This window comes from Phyllostomus hastatus, unplaced genomic scaffold (genome assembly GCF_019186645.2).
Source record: "Phyllostomus hastatus isolate PE091 unplaced genomic scaffold, TTU_PhHast_1.1 phas_contig_86, whole genome shotgun sequence".
Lineage (NCBI taxonomy): Eukaryota > Metazoa > Chordata > Mammalia > Chiroptera > Phyllostomidae > Phyllostomus > Phyllostomus hastatus.
Genome location: NW_025333977.1, coordinates 23,240,603 through 23,266,029, shown reverse-complemented (window position 1 = coordinate 23,266,029; position 25,427 = coordinate 23,240,603). Strand labels below are relative to the sequence as shown.

Below are 25,427 nucleotides of genomic sequence, written 5' to 3'. Positions count from 1 at the left end.
AACTGAGGAGCTGTTCAGTGTTTGTGGTATTTGGAGAAGCAGCGTGAGAATCTAGGGGTGCTGCAGTTGGGCAAATGCACATGTGCAGGAACTGACAAGCCCTGTATGACACAGGAAAGAACAGTTTGATTTCAGCTTCTTTACTTTCAAAGCCTTTGGCAAATACAAAATCATTAACGGCAACAGAAAGGTTTTTCAGTTTCTATTTACCATGCAACTGAGCTCCACCCACCGCCCTTTTGAGTTTTTCTTCCTCAGCAACTGCCTGCCAGACGCTGCAGCAGTCTCGCACGGACAAGCCATGGCTGCATTGCAGACCTCAGGGAACTCCAGTCCAGGACTGAACTGGTTGTTGATCGTGATCTTCATCGTGCTTCTGCAGTCCGTCTCTGTGGCTGTGACTTACATATACTTCACCAATGAGCTGAAACAGGTCAGTACAATGTACATGGGTGGACAGATGCTGCCAGCCCTCTTGGGTTAACTGCCTCTCCTTTGTCTTGACTTGCTCCTCTGCGAAAACTTTATAGTGTAGAAAATGTTCTCTCCCTCAGCCCGTGGACCCTGACTGCTGGTATGTATTAACATGCATTAATAGTTACTGAGAACTTTATAAGGCACTGTGTGAAAATGTGCAGTTGTACAACTCGCCCTACCAGTTCCTAACAGATGTAGGCAGCAAAATTCCTGAGGTGTTTTTTTGTCTTCAGTTGTATATGTATTTTGTATTAGCAGTTGCTGTCATTCACTGCGTGCTTTCTTGCTAAATGTTTTCTAGGTCTTGACTCTAATTCTTGGGGGTCAAAGTAACTGCCTCAGAGCAGGACACCGTCTGCTTTTGCTCACCCACCTACCCCTGGGGCTAGCACGTAGCTCCCTCACAGGAGTGTTGATTAGATACTTGTTGAATAATAACTGACCTTTGTAAATGTGGTGATATCCCTAGTACACAAGGAACAGGGTAGAGTCAGAGTTCCACCCGAAGGCAAGTTCCAAAACACAAACAATAATGGTATTGTCTTAGGTGTGTCTAATTCCAAAGATCTGCAGGCAAACTAGACTCGGGCTCTGCACAAACAGAAATGCTCTCTTTATGGACTGTTTGCTTATCCTCTGGCTTCAGAGCTGGTAACCAGTGCCAGATTCTTCTTCACACCTTTCTTTTAAATATCTTAAATCAGTATGAAAAGGCTTCACACAGGCAAGTCAGGCTTCCAAAAGTTAGGAGGTAGAATAATACACATTAAATTGAAATCAGAACCAAGCCTTGGTTTCTCTTTTTCCCTCCAAGACATGGAGTGGAGACAGATCAGACCTTTGAAATACGTTTTGGTTTTAGGTCTGTGGTGTTTGTGTGTTGACCATCTTGAGAACATAAACAACTAGCATTCTGCCTTTCCTCCCTGGCCGCAGGCCTGAAATGGGCAAAGTCTGTAACATAATGGCTATCAGGTGAACTCACATTTTATTGTTCATCATAAAATAATTGAAAATAAAACTACTATTCTACACCTATCGAATGTCCAGGTATGAATCCACGTACACCTGAAGGAGAAAAAAAAAAACAGTGCCATTTTAATTTGTGTATTTGTTAACTATATAAAGCTTCTGAAACTATGAATGCAAAATTGTTGAAAGTAAACCAACTCAACCTCTTGGCTTCTCATATATATTTTGACTAATCTATCAAGAACTGTAAGCTGGGAGGAACTTTGAACACCCCTCATTTAATAGATGAGGACACTAGACACCCCTAGAGAAAGCGCTTATTGAAACTCAGGCAGGGCTTTGGAAGCAGAGCTGAACCCAAGCCTTTGGCCACCTAGGCTCATCCCTCTGCAGCAGGGCATCCTCAGGGTTATCATATTTGCACCTGGAATGCACACGGTGCCCTGCTATAGTATGATAAGGCAACATCAAATCTGCCAGCTGGCTAGAAAATGCAATACTAAAGGTCTCAGAAAAATATAAATTGCACAGAAACCATAGTGGGTTTATCTGTTTGGAAGTGCAGTTAGTATACACTGTGGATATAAATTTGGTTATTTCAATGGATTGGAAGTGAATGAGGTAGAATCTTGTTTGATTTCTAGGTAATTATGAAAATGATGGCTGCCACGAAATGACCAGTAAAGTCAGTTTTATCAGAAGGCACATTCAGAACAGCCTGTATATTTGTAAGAAAAAAAAAATGTAACTATCACTGTGTCTTCAGTTCCAAGTTTGTGTAAGAGGCGGGGGTATTGCCGTGTTTATCTGTTGGGAGCCAGCATATCTAGCCTTTGTTAGTTTTGCAGCATGAACAGGGTGAACCTGTCTCTCTGTACACATTTGGGTCCCTCAACTTGCTTACATTGCAAGTTGGTCTAATTTTAAACTAAATTAACTGGTTCGTGATTGAGCTGACTCATGCAATTTTCTGTACATGATCAAGATTTTTTTAATTCAACTATAAAAATGGAAATTTCAAATAAAGCTTAACATCTCTCTACTTGTATGTTTTTCTTGATTGCATAGTGTGTATGTATACATACATACAGACATGCAGAAAAGTTCATTGACAGTGCCAGAAAGGGAGGAGAATTGACAGATACTAAGCAAGTATTATGTTCTAGATAGAAGCCTTGCAAAGTATTACCCTACTTCACCCTTATAACAATCATATAAAGGAAACATAATGACCTCATTTTATAGATAAACAGATAAGGAAGTTTACAGATAAACTTCCCTTAGGGACATGATTTGCCCAAAACTACAAAGTAATTTAGAAAAAGTAAAGCCCTCTTTTGAACCCAGGCCTTAAATAAGTGCCCAATAAGCAGTAGCCATTGTAATTAGTAGGGAGTAGTCTCATGAAGTCAATACCCTCTCCTTGAGGAAACTTTGCAAAGGAAAATGAATCTGAACCTCCTTGGGTGTCTGTGTAGAGTTTGGAAAAGTATATTCAACATGTGGCAGTTTTCTAAAGTTCATAGTGTAGGTTTTAGCTCGTGAAAATTTGCAGGATTATAAGGAATGGGAATCAAGGAGGCCTGAATAACATTGGATTGGACCTTCACAGACACAATGGTAGACCAGCAAGCATGAACAGTAAATATGGATTCCACCTTCAAAGTTTCTGTCTCTCTGAAAAAGTTTTAGGACAATGGGACTGCCTATCATTGTGGCATCATGGATAGGGAGGGAAAAGAGAAGGGGACCCTCTCCACCAATCTCCATAAATGATCCTTTATGCTATTTGTGGTTTACAGAAAAAGACTGTCAGAGACTAATGCCTGGGCAGCAGAGAGGGTCATCCTGCCACCTCAAAGTCTCTGAGCCAGCTGGCCAAGGAGTCCACCCTTCTGACATCAAGCCCTGCCAAAGACTGAGTGTACCTGGCCTAGCCAATGGCACCAGTGGCAGTTGTAGAAATCCACTTCACAGAGCTAGGGGCTCTGGGACAGAAGAGCAGGCACCCACTGCAAAAACTGTGTCCTTCCTGAAGTGTGCAAAGGAAAGTAGCACATACACCTTCCTGGCCCCAACACGTGCAGGAGTGGCTAGTGAGACAAAAGCCCCAGCCTAGGAGGTACAGCAATAACCATACTTTGAGGTGCAAAGGAAGTGGTGAGAAAGACACTTCACATTAGTAATCATTACTCATTTTTGAAATAACCCAGAATTATTATTCTTCCCCATCTGTCTAGCTCCCCATTGGGTGAAGTCTATAGAAGAAATTACCAAAAGTGACAATGCAAGGAACACGTGGGGATGGGGAGTATGGTTGGGATTTTCTTTCTGGATTTCTGTTATTCAGAAATCAATATTTATGCATAAAAATGTCTAGAAGAACCACCAAAAAATTGATAATTGTGATTACTAGATGGTAGGATTATGGTAAGATTTTTTTCCTTTTTATTTATCTGCATTTTTTACATTTTCTACAGTGAATGTCATAAAAATATCTATACTACCCATATATGATTTTCATACAGATTTAAGGAACATGACTTCTTAAATAGTCTTAAGAGAAAACAACAATACAAAAAATTGCCCCCACACAGTCAGATCTCAACCCTGTACACAAGAGAGATCATCCGAAATTTAACTAGGAGGAGGGATTAGGCTATTTTAGCAGGGATTTGCTTGTTTGTTTTGCTTTTAGAAAAGTGTTTTTTAATTATGTCTATTTTCTAGGTTGCCTGTGTATCCTCAACGTTTCTAGGCTTCACTGAATGTGAGGTAGCAATAGTGTCACATCAGCTCGTCAACCTCCCTCCCATGTAAGCCAAGGACACACTCAATTTTCAAGGTCCTGAAGATTTCTGAAAAATTTCCAGAGGATATCCAGAGTCACTAAACAGCAATTGACCCCTGCTTCTGGCCCCTGCTCCAAACCCACCCTCTGTAACTCCCCTTCCTTTCACAATAACAGTACATCCTGACCCTGAGCGGCTCCCGGCTCAGCCTTTTCCTGCCCCTGCCCCTAGCCTCCCGTGCTTGACAGCTTCCCCCTGCTGTGAAGCAGTTGCTCTCTCTCCTTTCTGTGCCACAACATCCTTCGTACTGAGTTACAGAAGCTTGCAAGCCTGTTTGTTTAGTTTCCTCAGACCAGTGCCTGGCCAAGCTACACTCACACTGAATGGGCTGGGACAGAGCCAGTTGTTCTTCCTGCAACCACCCTGAGCCTGAATTTCCTCCCTGATCCTCCCCCCACCCCACCCCCACCCTGTTAGGCAAGTTCTCATGTTTCTAAAGCATATGCAGTTAGTCTGTCTTTTAGAAAGGCTTTTCAGTTCCTACATCAATTGCAGATGTCCATAGATGCCTAAAATTGAAGACTCTGGGTGGGCAGGGGCAAAGAAACCCTCTCCAACTCCATTGCAGGTGGCCCCAGCTGTCACCTCCACTGCATTGACCAGGAGAATGCTGTACTCTGGTCATTAAATAAAGGAAGGAAAAAAAAACAAACATTTAAAAGTAAATGAACGTCCTATCTGGAGTGTGTGAAAGGAATTAACTCAGGTGCATTGATCAAATGTCCACGGGGTACTTGGCTGAGCACAGAACCACAGGGCTCTGGCTAGGACCTCTTGCAAGCAGTTGTTTTGGTTTGGAATATCATCTTTCCACAGGAAGGTCAGTCAAGTAGTTTTGTAGGAGGAAATAACATCTCCTTAATTTCAATGGTTAGAAACAAAATTCTGATCTTGAGTGAACTTCTTGTTTCAATTTGTAAGATTAACCAGTAATCAGGCTGAAGTGCTCCAGTTGGTTAGGGAAGTATGCGCTCGCACGCATGCATGCATGTGTGTGTGTGTCTGTGTGTATATAGGGGGCATGTGTGTTTGACATCAAGAAAGGACTTTGTTGACAACAATGATCTGGCCATTATAAATGTTTATTCTCAAGCAGGATGAGGTAGCAAAACTTCAAATGGTGTTTCAAATCTCTGCAGGTAAATAAATCCCTAGTTAGTGTGGATATTTAATGAGGCAGTATTCAGATTTTCAGTGGCAACGTGATCCAGACACTGCCATCCAAGAGAAGTAGAAATCACAATAACTAGTCTTCTCAGAGGGCCAAAGTTCAGATCAAGTAACAGAACACTACCCGCTCCCCAGGCTGTTTGGCTAATTTTTCATTTAGAATCTTACATTTTAACAGACTTCACTGCCTACTTGGTACTTAGGTGAGTTTCCAGCCTTACAATGGGATCCACACTCTGCTAGAACTGGAAGGGACCTCAATGATCGCCACAGTGAACCAGCTCAAAACTCAGATGAAGAACAGACACAGAAGCACCACTTAAACACACCACTGATTAATGGCAGGGGCCGTCGAACACCTTGTGACCCGGAGTGCCTGGCCCACACTTGTGCCATGTCCACCATATCCAACTGCTTACTTTTATTTAAAGGGCAAAGAACAGCGTGCCTACTTTAATTTTAAGCTATCAGTGTATCCAAGGTGCCAAGGTGACCCTGAATGTTTCATCAGTGTCTATAGCTTTAACTTCTAAATGGGCAAATATAAAGAGCACTCGTGAGTAATGTTTGTACGATGTTCTGTCTCGCCCTAGGTGCAGGAGAAGTTGTCCAAAAGTGGCATTGCTTGCTTATTAAAGGAAGATGATGGTTCCTGGGACCCCTATGATGACGACAGCATAAACAACCCCTGCTGGCATATAAGGTGGCAACTACGGCAGTTAGTGAGAAAGGTAGGTGAACTATCAGGTAACTTCACCAGCCGGCAGAGAAGGTCAGAAGAGAAGGAATATTTAAGATTATCATGTCTAGACTCCTCATTTTGCAACAGGAGAAACTGAGGTCCAGAGTGTTTAAGGGATTTTTCCCTAAATTCATAGAACTAGAAAAAGGTGGAACAGCACCAGACAGCGGTGCTCCTGGTTGAAAAGGTGGAACAGCTCCAGACAGCCTAGTTGACTCCTGGTCTAGAGTTCATGCCTCTACTCTAAACAGCCTCCCCATCTAGTCTAACCTTTGTACCTGACATTGTGGAAACGGAGGTACAGGCAGAGCTATATGTTCAAGGTCACACAACAATGAAGGATATGTGTGATTTTCTTCTATTCAGAAGACAAAAGAGGCCAAATAATGGTGTTCTATATTTTTCCCAGATGTTGATCTCTGAAAATATATATTTACTTTTATGCATATAGAGACGAAGAAAGAGGAAAGGAAGAGGGAAGGAAGAGATACAGAAAAACTGAAGGTGATGACATCTAATTTATAGTTATTAAATGACAAAGTAGAGTATTGTCTGCTTATGGAAGTTGCTTAAATGAGATCTCTAGCAGAAACATTATGTTAATTAACAGTTTATTTCACTAAATATGATTACATAATAATTCTTTCAGCAACGTGACATGTGAAATTAAGTTTCTTCTCTAGAGCTCTTCCTTCTTTACAAGATGGTATTTAGTAATACTCACCTTCTGCCTACTCAGAAAAGTCACATGAGAACACAGATATGAAAATACTCTGTAAAGTAGAAAGTCCCATGATCGATTTTTAAGAAATACTGGGACATTCCTGGAACAGGAGGAGGACGTGTTTTAATGACATGATCGCAAGTCCATTCTTCGGTTCTCAGTATGGCTTTCCATAGAACCAGTGTTTCACTGGTGCTTCAGGATCCGACTCACACACCGCAACAGTCCTCACCGTAGAGCCCAGATGTCAGCTATGATGCTATTTCTGCAGGCAATGAAGTTAGACTTCCAGCTGGGAGTCCTGGAAATACCTGTGCTGTGTGACCGCCCTGGAAGTGTGGCCCACTGCGCACACGCTGTGCTGAAGCAGCTGTGACTTCATCACCCCAAATGACAAGGCCCAGGGAAGGGCCCTGAGGAACCTAGAAATGGGACTCCACAGACCCTGGGGCTAAGGGGGTGGCAAAGCCACAGCTTTGGGGACTGAGGTGGGAAGGGGGAACTAGATGCTGGAGCTGGGAGTGGGGAGATAAGGGTGGTGGGGATGGATTTATGTATCACTTTCCTGCCATTCTCCCTCTCCCTCCCATTCTCACATCCTGCCACTGAGTAGAATAGAGAAGCTGGGAGAGGGCCCAGAGGGGTGGGTAAGAGTTAGGGGCAAAGGACTTCCCCTTTTTTTCCAGGCACTATTAACTAAATAGGCTATTTCCAGTAAACATCCTATAACCGTTACATATGCTATCTCCTTTAATTTTCACAAAGCTCTGTGAGGAGGAAATCATTATCTTCCTCTTCTTCTTTTTGAAAAATAGATGAAGTTAATGTTTATATCAGTTAAGTAGCTTGAGAAGTTTCCCAAGTTAGTAATTGACAGATGTGAATCTAAGCCATCTGACCAGACTGTAATTCTTATTATATGCTGCCTCCCACACTGTGGGAATTACCCTTCTCTCCTCTCTGCTGCTCCTCCTTTTCCCTTCCTTTCTGTTCTGAAATGAGAGAGAAACAGAGAGAAAGAGAGAATATGCTGAGGCCACCTCTCGCTTTCCCTTCTCACATACCAACGCCCATTGGGCTGGTAGTCCCCCACTATCTGGAGTCAGAGCGTGACACAGATGGAGAAGCAGAGAGCTTCTGATTGGAGATGGGAATGCAGAGGAGGGGAGTTTCGGGTAGTTGCAAAATTCACAACAGTGATAGGAAGGGAGGGCCCTGATGAACAAAGTCCCCTGGGGGTGACAGAATGGAATGGAGGGGAATTTAGAAGCTGTGGATGAGCCAAGAGAGGATCTGTTTAATTAACAGAAAGTCTCAGTTTTTACTCTTTTTTACTGGGTTTTCCCACTGGTTAGTACAAAGAGGGTAATACTAGATTTTTAGTAAAGGTACAGGAACTTGGTAAAAATATCTTTAAGAATGCCTCAGCCACAATCTCAGAAGTGAGAGAACAACAGGTACGGCCAGGTCACACCTGACCTTGAGCTGTGTATATCTCGGCGTCAGGAGAGAGGAGGTGTGCCTTATGTCATGAGGTTTGGGTCTGTCCAATAATTTAAAGCCCCTGGACTCTATTACACAGATCATTCATGCACACACATGCGTGTGAGCACACGCTCCCCCCACAAAGACCTTGAGGTGACATGTCTGCCACAGGAGGGGGGTCTGGCAAAGATTAGGCGGACCTAACTCAGCAGATGGCTCCTTACTCCCCTGCTGCTCCAGGTGCGGACTTTCAAAGGCGTCATCCAGAAACAGAGCTTTCCCAGACAGAGGACCCTTCCTGGTCAGCGCATGAGTGTGGCTGCCTCGGTGCTCACCCCAGCTCACACCCCGCCCAGCTCACACCCCTCCCCGCTCACAGTCCATGCTCGAACAACTTGAATCTTCCTAGGTGGATACCTTACACAGGAATCTGTCAGACATTAGGAAAAGGGGCCATAGACATGCTCTGGTCAGTTTAAAATGTTTAGGGAAATTAACAACCTTTATTCAATACTATTTGCAGATGGTTTTGAGAACCTATGAGGAAACCATTTCTACAGCTCCAGGTAGTATTTTTTTTATTGTCGTTATTTTAACTTTCTACTGTCAACTTCCTGGCAGGGTGAATGACCCTCCCCCCTTTTTCACTCTGCCCCCATCCATGCGTCCTGCCTCTGACCTGCTGCTCGGTGTTTCAAGCTACTTGATTCTATTTCCTTTTTTGCACTGGTAGCTGGAAAGCTCAGAACTAAATCTGCGGCCCACTTACGGCCAGAACTTTATTTCAGCTGAATCTTATTTTTCCGACATGGATTTTCCTTTCACCTCAACTTCTTCAATCATTCTTTTTTACCTTCTAGTGTATCATACACAAGCCATCTCAATGCTTTCTAGAACATGGCTGGAAGGAAGATAAATAAGGGCCCTCAAATTATCCATCTTCTCTGCTTCTCACCACCACAGGTCTATGCCTTTCTTTATGCAGCAACCCCTTGCTCCCTCATCGCTTTCCCAACAATCCGCCTACACACCCACAGTTCTCATCCTGTGGTCCCCATGCCACAGCCATCTTCCCGTTCAAGACCCACATCTCCAACACTGCTGTTGCCCAGGCTGGCTTCTTCGGGCTTCCATCTGGCTTCTTTCATTCCTAGCTTTTTACAAAACTGGCACCTTCTCATCCTCCTTCCTCATCACCCAATTGTCAGATCTTCCCTGGCCATCAAAGTGCCTTTATACTTTATTTCTTTACACTTACTTTGTTCATTTCCTTTCATTTTTATATCTTTTCGTTAAAACTATGAACATTAAAATGACAACAAACACAACTATCAACCACTGATTCTAAAAAATCAAAACAAAACAAAAAAAGAATTTGCTTTCAAATCTTGGCTTTCCCATATCCTTGCAGTGACTTCTAACGCAAGATATTTATAATTGGATTTTGTTATTGAACACTTAAAAACAAAGTGCTAAGGTCTAGGGGCAGGCAGGACATTATGAATTATTTAACACTGGAAGTTATGAAGTAACCAACCTGGAAAGTTGAGCACCTTGAGAATAATATGTAACTGACTATGCATCCTCATGCCATGTTTGGTCTTCAGCACCATATATGTGTCCAGCCATCCTGAATAAGTAACAATTAATACAAAATTAGAAGAAGCGAGAAGACATTCTCATTTCCCATTCCTTTTTCCCCTGTGGAATTTTATCACCTCCTCTTAGTCCCTTCCTTCCACTTCTGGCCTAGGTTAAGGCCTCTTGCTCTCAGTTCTGCAGCCATGGTCCGGTAACTTGCCATTCTCCAGCCCTCTCACCTTCTACCGTCAAACCTTATTCCTAAACCTAAACCAAAAGCGCAAGACATACCTTTTTGCTTCCCTGATCAAAACCTTTCAGGATCTTCCCACACCCTCTAAAACCCCAATCTCTTAGCCTAGCACTCAAATCCTTTATACTTTGGCTCACCATTCAAACCTGAAACTGAACTCCTCTCCTGCCTGAGTTCCTAGAATGCTTTGTGCATCTTGCCTTGGCCTTTTCTCTGTCCCGGTTGGCCCAGAGGCTGCTCATTCTCACCCTGTGAAGATCATTATCCTTGCACCTCAAGCACTTTCTTGCACTTGTTTGTTTATAATTCTTTTGTCCTGTTCCTGGAAGAGTGCCTGTCTTAGATGTGATGGGCACTTTGGTTTGCTGGAGTAAGGGAATAAAAAGGTTTTAGCACAAATTGTCCCTTCACCTCAGCTTTCCAATAAATAGGGATCTTTACTTCCTCTCAAGAGATATCCCCCTTTATTTCCCATACAAGATTTCACTTTCTAGTTTGTATCTTCCCTAAAAGACTGTTTAAGTCCCTTGAGGGCTTAGTCAGTGTAATAAGTGATTAATCTTTGCTGCCCCATGTAGGATGGAGTGCAGTGCCTTATTCCTGGCAATATTTGCTTAATAAAAGAATGTAATTTACTTGAAAAACCAAATGTAAACACATTTGGGAAGTTTGAGCAGATTTTTTGGAAGAGTACTTCATTGAATCTGTATTTTTTAAGGCTGCTCCAAAGTACTTCAATGGTGGTCAATAAGGTACTTGTTTGTTACGATCTAGTGAACCAGCGATTAATATGCTCATGTACTGATTACTGTGAACAGCATGTCAGTTCACATTCCTTTTGGAAGCTAGGGGGAATGACTGATGGATACCAGCCCGTAGCACATACGGACAATTGTTATCACTGCTACTCCTTTAGAATTCTAGTAGCTGGCAAAGAGGAAAAAATAGAGGTTATGAAGTTGGTATCATTCTGATTCTATATATAGAAACTCAATATAGAAATTTGCCAATACCTGGTTATGTGTGCACTTTATCAATTTATTTTTTGAGAGAGGGGGGAGGGAGTGAGAACGAGAGGGAGAGAAACATTGATGTGAGAAAGAAGCATCAGTTGTTGCCTCTCTTATGCCCCCCCTCACCCAGGGATGGAACCCCAAACCCAGGCATGTGCCCTGACCAGGAATCGAACTGGCATCCATCTGCTTTGTGGGACGATGCTCCAACCAACTGAGCCACACCAGCCAGGGCTATTTGTGCACTTTAGTGACTCAGCAAGATTATTGCAGGTCCACAGATTTTAGTCTGTTTGTTTGGGTACTTTTGGAAGAGGGCCATAATCTTCACTTTGTCATATTCACTGTAATTACTTCTGAGACGCTGATAAATTATAACCCAAAGTACTGTTTATTCTTCTCATCAAAAGTACTTTTCAAATTAAACATAAATGGAAGTAGACTGATCATCATACGTAAATGTTGGCTGATTTTTATGAAATCATGTAATCAACGTGGGAAGCCCTGAGTGCTCGCAATGTGTGATTGGTGATAGCTGTAGACATCAATGTGATATTTGAGAGGCAGTCGAACACGTGCTGATGATTCTTTGTCATTTCTCTTTCAGAAAGCCAACAGGATGGTCCTTCGCTAATAAGAAGAGAACTTCAGAGAGTAGCGGCTCACATAACAGGGGGCAAACAGAGAAGAACCACACCCCCAGTGCCAAGTAAGAGAAACAACTAACTTATGGTTTAAAGAGATGCAATAAACGCATTGGTTCCAAAGAATTTACTCTTTTCACTTGTACCTGAAACGTGTATATAGCTGTCTATAAAATGCACAGCCATAATCAGGTCTTAGACTGACTCTTGTCAGAAGCAAAATTACAAGACAAATGGCTCCATTACTTCCCTAATATAAGTGGTCTCCAGAAAATTACAAAGTGGGAAAACTTGGCCTTTGAGTTTCCCATGTCTCCGTTTTTGCTTTTTCCTTCTTCTTTAAAGTAATTTCTCATTCTCATTTTTATCAAACCTTCTCCCTCTTCAAAGTTCTAAATCAGTCATTAGTCACGGAGCACTCCTTGTGACATTTGTTCTGGTTGAACTGCGAGCAGTTGCCGATATTTGACTCGTTTTTACTTACAGAAACGTCAGTGTCATAGAGTTTAGCCAAACATGTTACACCCGCCGTCTCACTGCAGAGCAGGTGTCCGTCGAGTGCTGCAGTGGAGCACATGCGTCTTGCAGTCTGCACACCCCCACTGGGATCCCAGCTCCTCCTTACCTAGACATGTGTTTTGAGCGAATTACTTAACCTAATCAAGCTTCAGTTTCTCAAATGAAATAGAGATAATCTTTAACACAGAAAACAGTAAAGATTAACACATGCAAAATGCCTGGTGTATTTTAAGAACTCACTAAATAGTCACTTTTGATATTGTGAAAGGTTTTGTCCTAAGTTAAAGAAATTTCAGGCATCAGTTAATGGGGTGTTTTGGGAGAGTTATTGTTTTGAATTTTTCTAGACATTTGCCTTCCTGATATTCCTGAACTCGTGTTTTATAAATAATTAACAGTTCTGCTTATGCGTGAGATAATTATTGTGATGTTACTGTTCACTACTTATCAACAAATACGATGGTTATTTTAAACTCTTGAAAAACTAAATTTTGTTTCTGTCATGGAGATGAGCCCAGAGTTTAAAGGAATACCATATTTTGTAGGGCCCTTTTTTATTCAGTCGTTAGGACTTAAAGATCCAAGGATCTCAAGATCTTTAAATTATATCTTTGCCGAACCTTGTGCTCTGTCTTATTGTGGACTAGAGATGCCTTCCGCTTGGATGCTGCCTTTGGCTCCTGAGAAAGACCAAGGAGGGAATCCACAGAGATCCAAAGAAAAAGCAAGAAGTTCTGAGCTTTAAGCTTAAGGAAGTAGATATGTTTCTTTTGGTTTCTTTATATGCTCTCCATTTGAGCTCACAGCACAAGAAGGGAGGCAGGGGTCCAGGACGGAAGTTCTGCCCAGGAGTACCTGAGTGAACCGTATCTGCACTACCATTCAGAGATAAGTGCGGTAGATGTGGTGTAAGTAGAAAACAAGGTACAGAAAAATAAGGTACTCTCCCAACAGGTCAAAATAATACAGAGGCCTTCAGATTTCTATATGACCAGAATTTTAAATCCTTGTAAGATTAAAGGAGCAAGAAGTTGTATATTTGACTGAAATCCTTTGCAATACCAACCAAAAAATAGTCTAGCAACAGTCCTTAGACATGCCTTGCTTTGCTATGAACTGCCTTTTGTTAACTTTTTTACTCTCTAACCTTCATCCAGACTCCAAGAATGAAAATGTTTTCGGCCATAAAATAACCTCCTGGGAAACATCAAGAAAAGGACATTCATTTTTGAATAATATGCACATAAGGAATGGAGAACTAGTTATCGATCGAACAGGGTTTTATTATATTTATTCCCAAACATACTTCCGCTTTCAGGAACCTGAGGATGTTTCAACAGTAGGGCACAGAAGGAAAAACAAACAGATGGTACAATATATTTACAAATTCACAACGTACAATGACCCTATACTGCTGATGAAAAGTGCTAGAAATAGTTGTTGGTCTAAAGATTCAGAATATGGACTCTATTCCATCTATCAAGGTGGAATATTTGAACTTAAGGAAAATGACAAAATTTTTGTATCTGTAACTAATCAAGAATTGATGGACATGGACCAAGAAGGCAGTTTTTTCGGGGCCTTTTTAATTGGCTAGATGATCTGCAAAGAAAAAGAACAACAGTGCTCTCAAAGTAACCTTTCACTTCAGGGTGATATTCCACCACAGCTGACAAAGCACGGCAGCCTGAGCACGGCAGCCTGAGCACGGCAGCCTGAGCACGGCAGCCTGAGCAGGGCAGCCTGAGCAGGGCAGCCACGATGAAACATTCTTCAACACATGTTGAAGATACATGTGTTTTTAATATCTCTGAAAAGTGACCATCTTATTACCCCCCCAAAAATGAAAGTGCTAAAAGACCTTTCAGGGTTCTACCTGATACCAATTTGCTAACAGAAATCCAGAAGAACCTCAGTTTTCAACCATGTGTAGCAATTAACATCTGTCTTTATCATCTACCCTTGAGAAGATTCTAGAAGAAAAAGCAGTGATCTTAGGTTCTCTGACATCCATCACCTTAAGAATTGTGCTGTAAGAAGCAACAACCTTTCCTCTTCATCCCCCTGCCCCCAACGTCTGCAAAGCAACCATGCATGAATGCATCTCCTTCTGTGTTGGCCAGGCTGGTGTCCAGATAAGCAATGCCTGCTGAGGGCTCTACTTCTTAGAACACAGCATCCGACCTGATGACCAGATGCCAAATGACCATCATGAGGTGGGAGGGAGACGACTCTTTGAATACTGTCAGTGAGAGGCACTATCAAGCATAAGTCCAGAGCAGTGTTTGTAAACCTAGAACCCATAGTCACTGATGAAGTTCCAAATGGTACCCACCACCAGATATTCCACCTTGAGCAGCTCACCGCAGGCAAGGGAGATGCTCCCAATAACCATGTCTGCGAGCACTACGCCATTGGCAAGGAGATCATCGACCTCATCTTGTAACGAATTCAGACACTGACTGGCCAGTGCACAGTTTTCAAGGCTTCTTGGTTTCCCACAGCTTGTTGGGGGAACTAGTTCTGGGTTCCCCTCCGGGCTGATAGAAAATCTCTCTCAGTTATGGCAAGAAGTCCAAGCTGGAGTTCTCCATTACCCAGTCCCCCAGGCCTCCGCAGCTGTACCTGAGCCCTACGATTTCATCCACACCACCCTGGAGCACTCTTTGCATTCATGGTTGACAATGAGGCCAACTACGACACCTGTCATAGAAATCTCGAGATTGAATGCCCTACCAATACCAACCTGAATAGGTTAATAGGTCAAATTGTGTTCTCTACCACTGCTTCCTGCAGATTTGATGGAGCTCTGAAAGCTCATCTGACCAAATTCCAGCCCAGCTTGGTGCCCTATCCCCACATTCACTTCCCTCTGGTCACACACGCCCATCATCTCCGCTGAGGAAGTCTACCGTGAACAACTTTCTGTAGCAGAGATCACCAATGCATGCTATGAGCCAACCAACCAAATGGCAGAATGTACCATGGTGATATGATGCCAATGCTGTCCTTGCTGCCATCAAGACCAAGTGCAGCATCCAGTTTGTGGACTGGTGCCCCACTGGCTTCAAAGTTGGTATTAATGACCAGTTTCCCACTGTGGTGCCTGGCGGAGACCTGGCCAAAGTACAGTGAGCTGTGTACATGCTGAGCAACACTTCAGCTATTGCTGAGGCCTGGGCTTGCTTGGACCACAAGTTTGGCCTGACGTATGCCGAGTGTGCCTTTGTCCACTGGCACGTGGGTGAGGGCATGGAGGAAGGACAGCTTTCTGAGGCCCGTGAGGACATGGCTGCTTTTGGAACAATATGAGGAAGTTGGTGTGGATTCTGCCAAAAGGAGAGGGTAAGGAAGGAGAAGAATGCTACAGTTAAAATGTCACAACAATGCTGCTTGTACAGGGATACTTATTCTGTGTTGAACATTGAAGACTTGTGGTCTGATCGGGTCATTTGAATGTAGCAGTATGTATTTATATGCAATTACTGGCCTGTGCTTTTCAGCACGACACATTGTTACAGAACCAACCTGTTCATTTCCCTGATGGGTTTGAGAAAAGTACTCCTGGTCTTAAATTAAAAAAAAAATAAAAAGAAAGTAACGGTCTTAAACAGTATATCATATTGATAGCTTCCAGATTGCTGTGAGGGATGACACTTGCACAGTTGGAAGAGACAGGAGCACTGCCCAGAGGTCATGGTCTTGGGAGGCCGTCCTCTGTCAGCACACGCAGCGTGCACAGGGAGTGCACCTCACATGGGACTTTGCAGGAGTTGTCTCCTACATCTGAATCTGGTGGAAATGAGAAAATTACACTCAAAATGCTATCACTTTTAATGAAATTATGTTTGTGAATGGCCTGTGCTACTGAAAGTCACAGCTGGCCAAAAGCACTGAAGGTATTTTTGATAAAGGACTCTGTGATGACTAATCAGCTATTCAAAACCCAGGGAATTTGGTTTCACGTGAGGAGGAGAAATGGGAAAGCAGAAATGACAAAGGTAAGTCAGCAGAAAAGAGCCAAATAAAGACGCACGCAGACTCGTCCCCTGCCAAATGTTGGTATCTGATACATATCTGATTAAGGTTGTATCATTTGTTTACCCCTTCCAGAAAAACAGCAGTTAGTTTTATCTTCCAAAATCATGACATGAAACATTTTATTTCACCACTTCATCTAAGTAGTTGGAGAAAAATTTAGTTGGAGTATTTGTCTAATTTCTTCTAAATGTTATTCCTAAACATAGCATAATATCTACTCTTTAAGTATATGCTCATATTTTCATTGAAATATGCCCTGATCAAGCTGGTCTTTTTCGAAAAGGCTCATTTACATTTAAATTTACAACATGTTAGAGACACCTGGCACTTCTGATCCTCCTCACTCTATTTTTTCCATAACACTAATCAAATTCTTATGTACAAACAAATGGACTTATTTGTATGGTTTTAAAAGCTTGTTTCAGTATAATATAAGTGGAAACATTTAGCGCTGTTACATGTATATCTGCTGTACATACAGGAAGGTAAGGGATTTGCTGAATGAATGAGTGAATGAATGAATGAATACCTAGTGACATAGAAAGAACTGGAGAATTCCAAAAGTAATCTCAAATAGAGAAGACCTTTTAAACCAAAGTTTAAAACCCAAAGAAACAGAATAAAATGTTTTATGACAAATACCTTAGGGGTCTAAGAACAAATTAATTTTTACTCTGTATTTTTGTACTACATTTTTAAAATGTTACTTTTTAATAAACATAGTTCTATGTTGAGGTGTGTAGTTTTTGTTTATGTAACACTCACATTTGTTTTATAGTACCAAGATTACTAAAAATAGGAAAAAGGACTTCTAATTTCTTTTATCTCTTATCTGACATATCTTACAGAAGAGAAGAATTACTCACTTTTTATTTAGTGTAATAAAACATATCAGTCCTTTCCCTTATGGTGAATGCTTCTATTATGGGTTGAATTTGCCCTCCGAAGAGATGAGTTGAAGTCGTACTCCCCAGTACCTCAGAATGTGACCTCATTTGGAAATAGAGCTGTTGTAGAGGTGATTGGATAAGATAAGGACACAGGGGAATAGGGTGGGCCTTTACTACAATATGACTGATGTTCTTCCAAAGAGAAGAAAAGCTGGAAACAGAGACAGAGACACACAGGGAGAACCCATGTAGCAACAGAGGCAGAGACTGGAGTGATGCAGCTGCTAGCTAAGTAGCATTAAGGATTGATGGCCAGAGATCCTAGAGGGTGGCAGATCCTAGAGGGATGTTACACTTACCTCCTTCCAAGACGAATCTGTATTTAGAGCTCAAGTATAGAGCAATCAACCTAAATAACCAACTGAAAAGTAGCTGAAGTCTTATAACAAAGGATTTATGGAAGAAGCCACGCCGAGACTGATAGGAAGAATGGAGACACAGAAATGGCTAGCCCTGCTCCCATAGACAGCAGCTGAAATTCCGGAGAGATATCTCAGCTGCAAAGGTTCCCCCTGAGAAGCATGGGATCTCAACCCCCCAGTCAGCCTCCCCAGCCCAGGGCACCAGAGCCAGGAAGAGGTACCTACATGGTTTTCCGGCTATGAAAATCAGCAGAGATTCTGTCTGCTGGGGAAAGACAAGAGTCAGTTAGAGACACAGGTACCCTCGCAAAGGGCCTATGCACAAAACGTCTTTCGCAGCCACTCACCCTGGGCTCTGGTGGAGGGAGGGCAGGGTGGACTAGAGTCATGTGAGTGGAGGCTGGGGTTTGTGGCTCTGAGGAGAAAGCTGAAGCGACAGCAGCCAGGATACCTGTAGCTGAATTATTTTCCCACACAGCAAACACCTTCTTTATTGTGCAGATCACTCCCCTCTATAGATATCAGACTGGGGAAAACAAGAGCTCTGGACTCCCTGTAGCCTGCCCCTTGGAGCTTGTGCCCTGCCGAGGAGTCAGCTGCCTGGGCTGGGGTGTAGAAGTCTGGGCAGACTCAGGGGGTGTCAGTGACTGAGCTGTGTGGCTTTGGGGCTGGGACTATTTCTCCCACTTTTCCATGAACCTGACTGGGCCTTCCCCTCACAGGAGATCCATTCTCCTGCTCTCCCTGCAACCCCTCTCCTGATTCCTGGTGGCTCCACCCTGCCAAGATCTGGGTGGAATCCAGGACAGACTGAGTTGTGAGGCTCTGGGGTGGGGACCACTCCCCCCACCTTCCTCCAAGCCTCACCAGAAACCCACTAGCCTCATCCTCCCTACTCCTGGAAGCCCCACACTGCTGAACAAGGTATATGCTTCACTTGTTTGTATCTTTTTCAGTTTCTTCTCCAGTATGTTATAATTTCCATGTATAGGTTTTCTACATCCTCAGTTAAATTTATTCCTACATGTTTTTTTGGTGCAATTGTAAATGAGATTGCTATGTTAGGTTTCCTTCCCAATAGTTCATTATTGGTGTATAAAACAGAACTGATTCTTGGATATTTACTTGGTATTCTGCTACTTCACTGAATTCTCTCAGTTCTAGTAGATTTTTTTTCTTGGAATATTTAGGGTTCTCTATGTACAGTATCATGTCACCTATGTATAGTAACAGTTTTACTTCTTGCTTCCAATTTGGATACCTTTTTAGTTCTTCTTCTTGTCTCATTGCTATGGTTAGGACTTCCAGTACTATGTTGAACGAAAGTGGTAAAAGTGGACATCCCTGTCTTGTTCTTGATCTTAAGGGAAATCTTGTAGTTTTTGCCCATTGAATATGATACTGGCAGTGGGTTTGTCATATAAGGCTTATATTACACTGAAGAATGCTCCCTCTATTCCCCCTTTTCTGAAAGTTTTTATCATAAATGTTGCTGGGTTTTATCAAATGCTATTTCTGCATCTATTGATATGAACATGTGCTTTTTATCTTTTATTTTGTTTATGTGGTTTGTCACATTTACTAACATGTGGATATTGTAGCAACCTTGCATCCCCAGAATAAAGCCCACTTGATCAGGTGTATGATATTTTTAATGTATTGCTGGATTTGGTTTGCTAATATTTTGTTGATGATTTTAGCATCTCTGTTTAGCATCAGGGATATTGGCCTATCATTTTCTCTCTTAGCAGTGTATCTGCTTTTGGAATTAGGATAATACTGGCTTCATTAAATGAGCTTGGGAATCTTCCCTCCTCTTGAATTTTGGAATAGTTTGAGAAGAATAGGTATTAATTCCTTTTTGAATGTTGGGTAAAATTCACCTGTGAAATTATCCAGTCCAGTATTTTGGTTTATTGGAAGTTTTTGGATTACTGCTTTAACTTCATATGTTGTAAACCATGTATTCAGATTTTCTGATTCTTCCTGATTTAGTTTTGGAAGATTGTATGTTTCTAGGAATTTCTCCATTTCATCCACGTTGTCCAATTTGTTCACGTATCATTTGTAATATTTTCTTACAAGGTTTTTTTTTTTGGTGTGTGTGTCAGTTGTTACCTCTCCTCTTACATATCTCATTTTATTTATTTGGGTTCTCACTCTGTTTTTCTTGGTGAGTCTGGATAAAGTTTTGTCATTTCTTGTTTATCTTTTCAAAGAACCAGCTCTCAGTTTCATTGATCTTCTGTATTGTTTCTTAGACTCTATTTTGTTTATTTCTGACTTTATTATTTCCTTCCTTCTACGCACTTTGGGGTTTGTGTGTTTTTCTTTTTCAAGTTCCTTTAAGTGTAAAGTTAGATTATTTATCTTTAGAATTTTCTTGTTTCTTGAGGTAGGCCTGTAATGCTATGATTTTCCCTCTTAGGACTTCTTAGAATTGCTTTTGCTGTGTCCCATTGATTGAGAATTGTTACATTCTCATTTTCATTTGTTTCAAGGTATAGTTTGATTTCTTCCTTGATCTCATTGCTAATCCATTCATTGTTTAGTGACATGTTTTTTGGCCGCCATGCCTTTGTGTGTTTTTCAGTTTTTCTCTTGTGATTGATTTCTAGTTTCATACCATTGTGGTCAAAGAGGATGTTTGATATGATTTCAATCTCCTTAAAGTTATTAAGATTTGTTTTGTGTCCTAACATGTAATCTATTCTAGAAAATTTTTCATGTACACTTGAGAAGAATGTATATTCTGCTTTGGAATGGAATGCTGTGAATATATCGATTAAATCCATCTGATCTAGTATGTCACTTAAGGCCATTGTTTTTTTGTTGATTTTCTGTTTGGAAGATCTACCCATTGATGTCAATGGGGTGTTAAAATCCTCTACTATGACTGTGCTACTGTCAATCTCTTCCTTTATATTGTCAAGATTTGCTTTATATATTTAAGTGTTCCTATGTTGGGTGTGAAAATGTTTACAAGGATTATACCCTCTTGTTGGATTGCTCTCTTTATCATTATATAATGTCCATCTTTGTCTCTTACTATAGACTTTGTTTTAAAGTCTATTTTGCCAAGTATAAGTATTGCTACCCCAGTTTTTTTATTAATTTCCATTTGCATGAAATCCCTTTACTTTTATTCTGTGTGTACCTTTCATTCTGAAGTGGTTCTCTTGTAGAGAGCATATATATACATCTTGTTTTCTTATTCATTCAGCTATCATATGTCCTTTGATTGGAACATTTAAGCCATTTACATTTAAAATGATTGTTGATAGGTACATATTTATTGCCATTTTGTTCTTTTAACAATATTCCTCTGTTTTTTTTCTTTTCAAAGAAGACTCTTCAACATTTCCTAAAATACTGATTTCATGACAACAAATTCCTTTAGCTTTTTCTTGTCTGAGAAACTCTTTATTTATCCTTCAATTTTAAGTGACAGTTTTGCTGAGTAATGTAGTTCTTAGTTGTAGGTCATTGATTTTCATCACTTTGAATATTTCATGCCAATCCCATCTGGTCTGCAAGGTTTCTGTTGAGAAATCAGCTGACAGTATAATGGGAGCTTCTCATGTAGTTAACTAACTTTTTTTTCTCTTGCTGCTTTAAAAATTCTCTTTGTCTTCAACCTTTGCCATTTTTATTATGATATATCTTGGTGTGGACCTTTTTGAGTTCATCTTGTTTGGGACCCTCTGTACTTCCTGGACTAGTGTGTCTTTCTCCTTCACCAGGTTAGAAAAGTTTTCAGTCATTATTTCACAAATACGCTCTCAATTTTCATGCTCTGTCTTCTTCTGGTACTCTATGATGCAAATGTTGTTACACTTCTTGTTGTCCCAAAGGTCCCTTAAACTATCCTCATTTATAAAAATTCATTTGTCTTTTTCCTGCTCTAATTGGGTGTTTTTGCTACCTTGTCTTCCAAATTGCTGATTCAATTCTCTGCTTCATCCAACCTACTGTTAATGCCGTATAGTGTATTCTTCATTTCACATATTGTATTCTTTATTCTGACTGGTTCTTTTGAATGGTTTCTATGTCCTTTTTTAATGCTTGCTTTCTCTTTGTTGAAATTCTCACTACGTTTATTGAGCACCTTTATAACCATGTTTTTAAACTTTATATCTGGTAAATTGATTGCCTGTATTTCATTTAGCTAGTTTTCTGGAGATTGCTTCTGTTCTTTCATTTGGGACATATTCCTTTGTGTCTCAATTTTGGCTGCCTCTCTGTATTTGTTTTTATGTATTAGATAGATTTGCTATAACTTCCAGTCTTGGTAGGGTGGACTTATGCAGTAGGTGTCCTGTGGGACCCAGTGGCACAGTGTCCTTGACCACCTGATGTGGGTGCTCCAGGAATGACCCTTATGTGAGTGATGTGGGCCTTCCTGTTGTAACTGAGTCTTGATTTCTATTGGCCTGTTCATATGTGGGGTCAACCCTCTCTGGCTGGCTAACTGTGAGGATCGACCCGTACCTCAGTTAATAAGCTGCTATGCAGTTGACCACCTGAAGCAGAATTTGCCTCGATAAGGTCTGGTACCTGCCAAAATCTCCCTTTGGATATGCCACTTGTGAAACTAATTGGATTGTGGTTTCATGTTGTCTGAAGGTGGTCACTGTGTGTGTTGGTTCTGGTGCCTCTTAGGAGCGACTCTGGTGCAGCCCAATGTCAGACACGGCCTGTGACTGGCCCTAGGCAAACTTTTTGGAGGTACAAAGTGATCCACAGTTTGTGGCTGTCTCTGTGTCAGTATGGTGAACACCACTCGCCCCTCCATGATGATTCACTGAACTTACTTAATGCGACTCAAGTACCAACAGAGTCTCTTTCAGTGACTGAGCCGACCAGGCAGCTGACAGGCAGAGGCAGGTGAAGGCTGATCTCTGGGTGCCGTGGGAATTTTGCTGGCCTGCCCACAGGTCCTGTAGTGGCAAAAGCTGGCTTAGATACACAGTTTGGTTCTTCCTGTGCACACCTGTCCTCCAACTCTAAATTATAGCTTTGCTGGGTACAGTAATTTTGGTTGTATGTCTTTGCTTTTCAACACTTGGAATATTTTGTGCCAATATCTTCTGGCCTGAAAAGTTTCTGTTGAGAAATCAACTTATGGGAGCTCCCTGGTAGGTAACTGTTTTTCTCTTGCTATTTTGAAGATTCTCTTAGTCTTTAACCTTTCGTTTTTTAAATATGATGTGTCTTGGTGTGAGTCTCCTCGGATTCATTCTGTTTGAGACTCTCTGTGCTTCCTGAACTTGTATGTCTATTTCTTTCATCAGGTCAGGAAAGTTTTCCATTGCTATTTCCTCAAATAAATTTTTAATTCCTTCCTCTCTTTCTTCTCCTTTTGGTACCCCTATGATAAGAATGTTAGTACACTTGATATTGTCCCAGTTCACAAAAGCATATATAACCAATACTCCAGCTTTACTAACTTTTTTATAAGTGGGAATATATATATTATAATCATACTTACACATATTACATATCACATACAAACACATATGTGTGTATTTGTGTGAATATGTATGTATAAACCTGAGCAACTCATTGATTTAATAGTGTAGAAACCCTGTTTTGGGTGAAAACATTCAGATCTAATGGATTCTTTTTAAATACTGCAAAGCTCCTTATTGACTAGATCCTAATATATTCTGCCATTAGTTTGTTCCCACGTTTGTACCTGCAAATAATACTACAATGAACTGTGCTGTTTTTGATCTTAAAATTCCAGGTTCTAAGGGGCAAATTTAACATTTTAGATGCTAAAAATAACTATTGAATTAATTTCTTAACCTTTTACAGCAGGTCACACTCTAAACAGCAAGGAATGAGAATACCTTGTTCCCTATATCGTCACTAGAAGCAGATATTTACTGTTTTTCTTCTTGTTTCCCACCTGATAAGTGAAAACAGTATCTAATTTGTGCATTAACCACCAGCATCCTCTATTATGGTCAGCAAAGGTGGTGGAGGCGCAGTTGTTCCCTAAGCTCACTGCCTATGGTGTAGCTCCGGGGGAGCATTTAGAAACGCCGCTGCCTGGGTTCACCACAGACCGAGTGAGCCTGAGTCTTTGGAGGGGCCGAGGAGTCTCTCTGTGTTTGTGCTGTGATTTCCTCAGGTGACTCTGACACAGCTAGCTGGGCACACACCCACCAATAGGCAACTGAAAATCACAAATAGAGCTTATCTAGAATTGAGAAAACTAAACTTCAAAAACTGTGATTTATCAATGAAGTCCTTGAGAAAACAATGTACCAGGTCATCAGTATGGTTAGAAATTCAAAAATATAATTCACAGGCAATCTTTTAATTTCATGATTTGTTTAAAACAAGGGATCCTTATGTGTTCCTTTCTCTGCTTTAGAGATGAAGCTACAGGAGGCAGCTATGAAGTATGTATTTTAAGATGACAACTCTCTGGCCAACTGTTACTTCCTTACAAAAGGGCATGAGTCCTGAATATCTGACCTTTTTGAAAATTAAATTAGATCTAGGGATTTCTGTCTCATCATTGTTGGACTCTGTCCCATGAAACCTTCTCTCTTAAAGAATGGAGAAGAAAACTGCTAGTTCAGTTTCATTAGGATAAATCTGGGCAGAGTAAGGGATTTTTGAAGACAATGATCCCTGAGGAAAGGCCAGCTCAGCTGTTTGAGAGGTGCCTTGGCAAACTTGAATAGCAAAGTGGAAGGTGACACTTAATCTCTTCCTGAGACCAGAAGGTGGCCTCCGTATTGTTACTTACCTTGGGATGCCACCAGGTGGCGAGGTTCCCCTATTTTCCTCAAAGCCCAAAGTGGGAGAGAATAAATGACTTCAAATTCTCTATTCTGATAAAGCACAAGTGAAGGGGAGCAGTTTACATCTGCACCATAAGTAACCAGGGCTTCAGATAGAAGATGATCAGGGCATGTATCAAATATGTGTCCTCAGTGAGCTCTCAGGGGCTCCACCACAGAGGCGGGGGTATAGGAGGCAGGGATAACTTCAGGAGTTATGTTGTAGCCTGTCTGTGTCTCAGACAATAGCACCCACTTTGCAGGGGGGTGTAAAGAAATGCTTACTGTATATGAGACACTCCCTGGAAAGGTCTAAGCACTCAATAAACTACGTTTTTCAAAGGAAAAGTTAAAATTAAGAATAGCTCTGGTATATTACCTCATTTTAATCGCCTTAATGCTGAGTTCCATTTCCAGTTCCTATTTATACTTAAAATCCCCTACAAAGTCATATCTATGTTAAAACTGGAAATGACTAATTAAAATAGATACATACGAGAGGGGAATCCCCCCCAGAAAACCAAATTATTTTTGGAAGGGCAGGCCCCTTGTAGTATAGGCTTCCCCTGCTAGGTGAGTGTTCTAGGAACCCATCTGTATCAGTGCACCAGCTGCAATTTTTGTGAGAAGCTGCACTGGGATTCAGTGAATTTTTTTTGAAGACTCAACACATTTGCTCATTTCGTGATGGTGATTTATGAGCACATCTGTCCACACCGCACTGAGTGTGCAGCAGCTGCTGACCAGAAAACAACATGACCCCATGTCCCACCCTACCTGTTCACCTGATCTCACCCCCAGTGACTTCTTTTTGTTTCCCCAGATGAGAAAAGTCCTCAAAG

The 25,427-nt window shown here is 41.4% G+C and overlaps 1 protein-coding gene and 1 pseudogene across 1 annotated transcript; both read left to right on the top strand.

The window, feature by feature from the left end:
- The first annotated feature begins 91 nt into the window (after window positions 1-91).
- On the top strand, window positions 92-17,205 carry TNFSF10 (TNF superfamily member 10). Its single transcript, XM_045851461.1, has 5 exons — window positions 92-433; window positions 6,065-6,202; window positions 8,946-8,988; window positions 11,877-11,978; window positions 13,590-17,205. Exons 1-5 carry the CDS (start codon window positions 212-214, stop codon window positions 14,027-14,029), a joined length of 945 nt encoding a protein of 314 aa, XP_045707417.1. The 5' UTR covers window positions 92-211; the 3' UTR covers window positions 14,030-17,205.
- LOC123827113 lies at window positions 14,523-17,205 on the top strand (annotated as a pseudogene).
- Window positions 17,206-25,427: the final 8,222 nt, after the last annotated feature.

Coding starts and splice junctions, on each gene's coding strand:
- TNFSF10 (XM_045851461.1), top strand. CDS start 212: ATGCAACTGAGCTCCACCCACCGCCCTTTTGAGTTTTTCTTCCTCAGC. Junction 434..6,064: donor TCACCAATGAGCTGAAACAG/GTCAGTACAATG, acceptor GTCTCGCCCTAG/GTGCAGGAGAAGTTGTCCAA. Junction 6,203..8,945: donor TACGGCAGTTAGTGAGAAAG/GTAGGTGAACTA, acceptor TACTATTTGCAG/ATGGTTTTGAGAACCTATGA.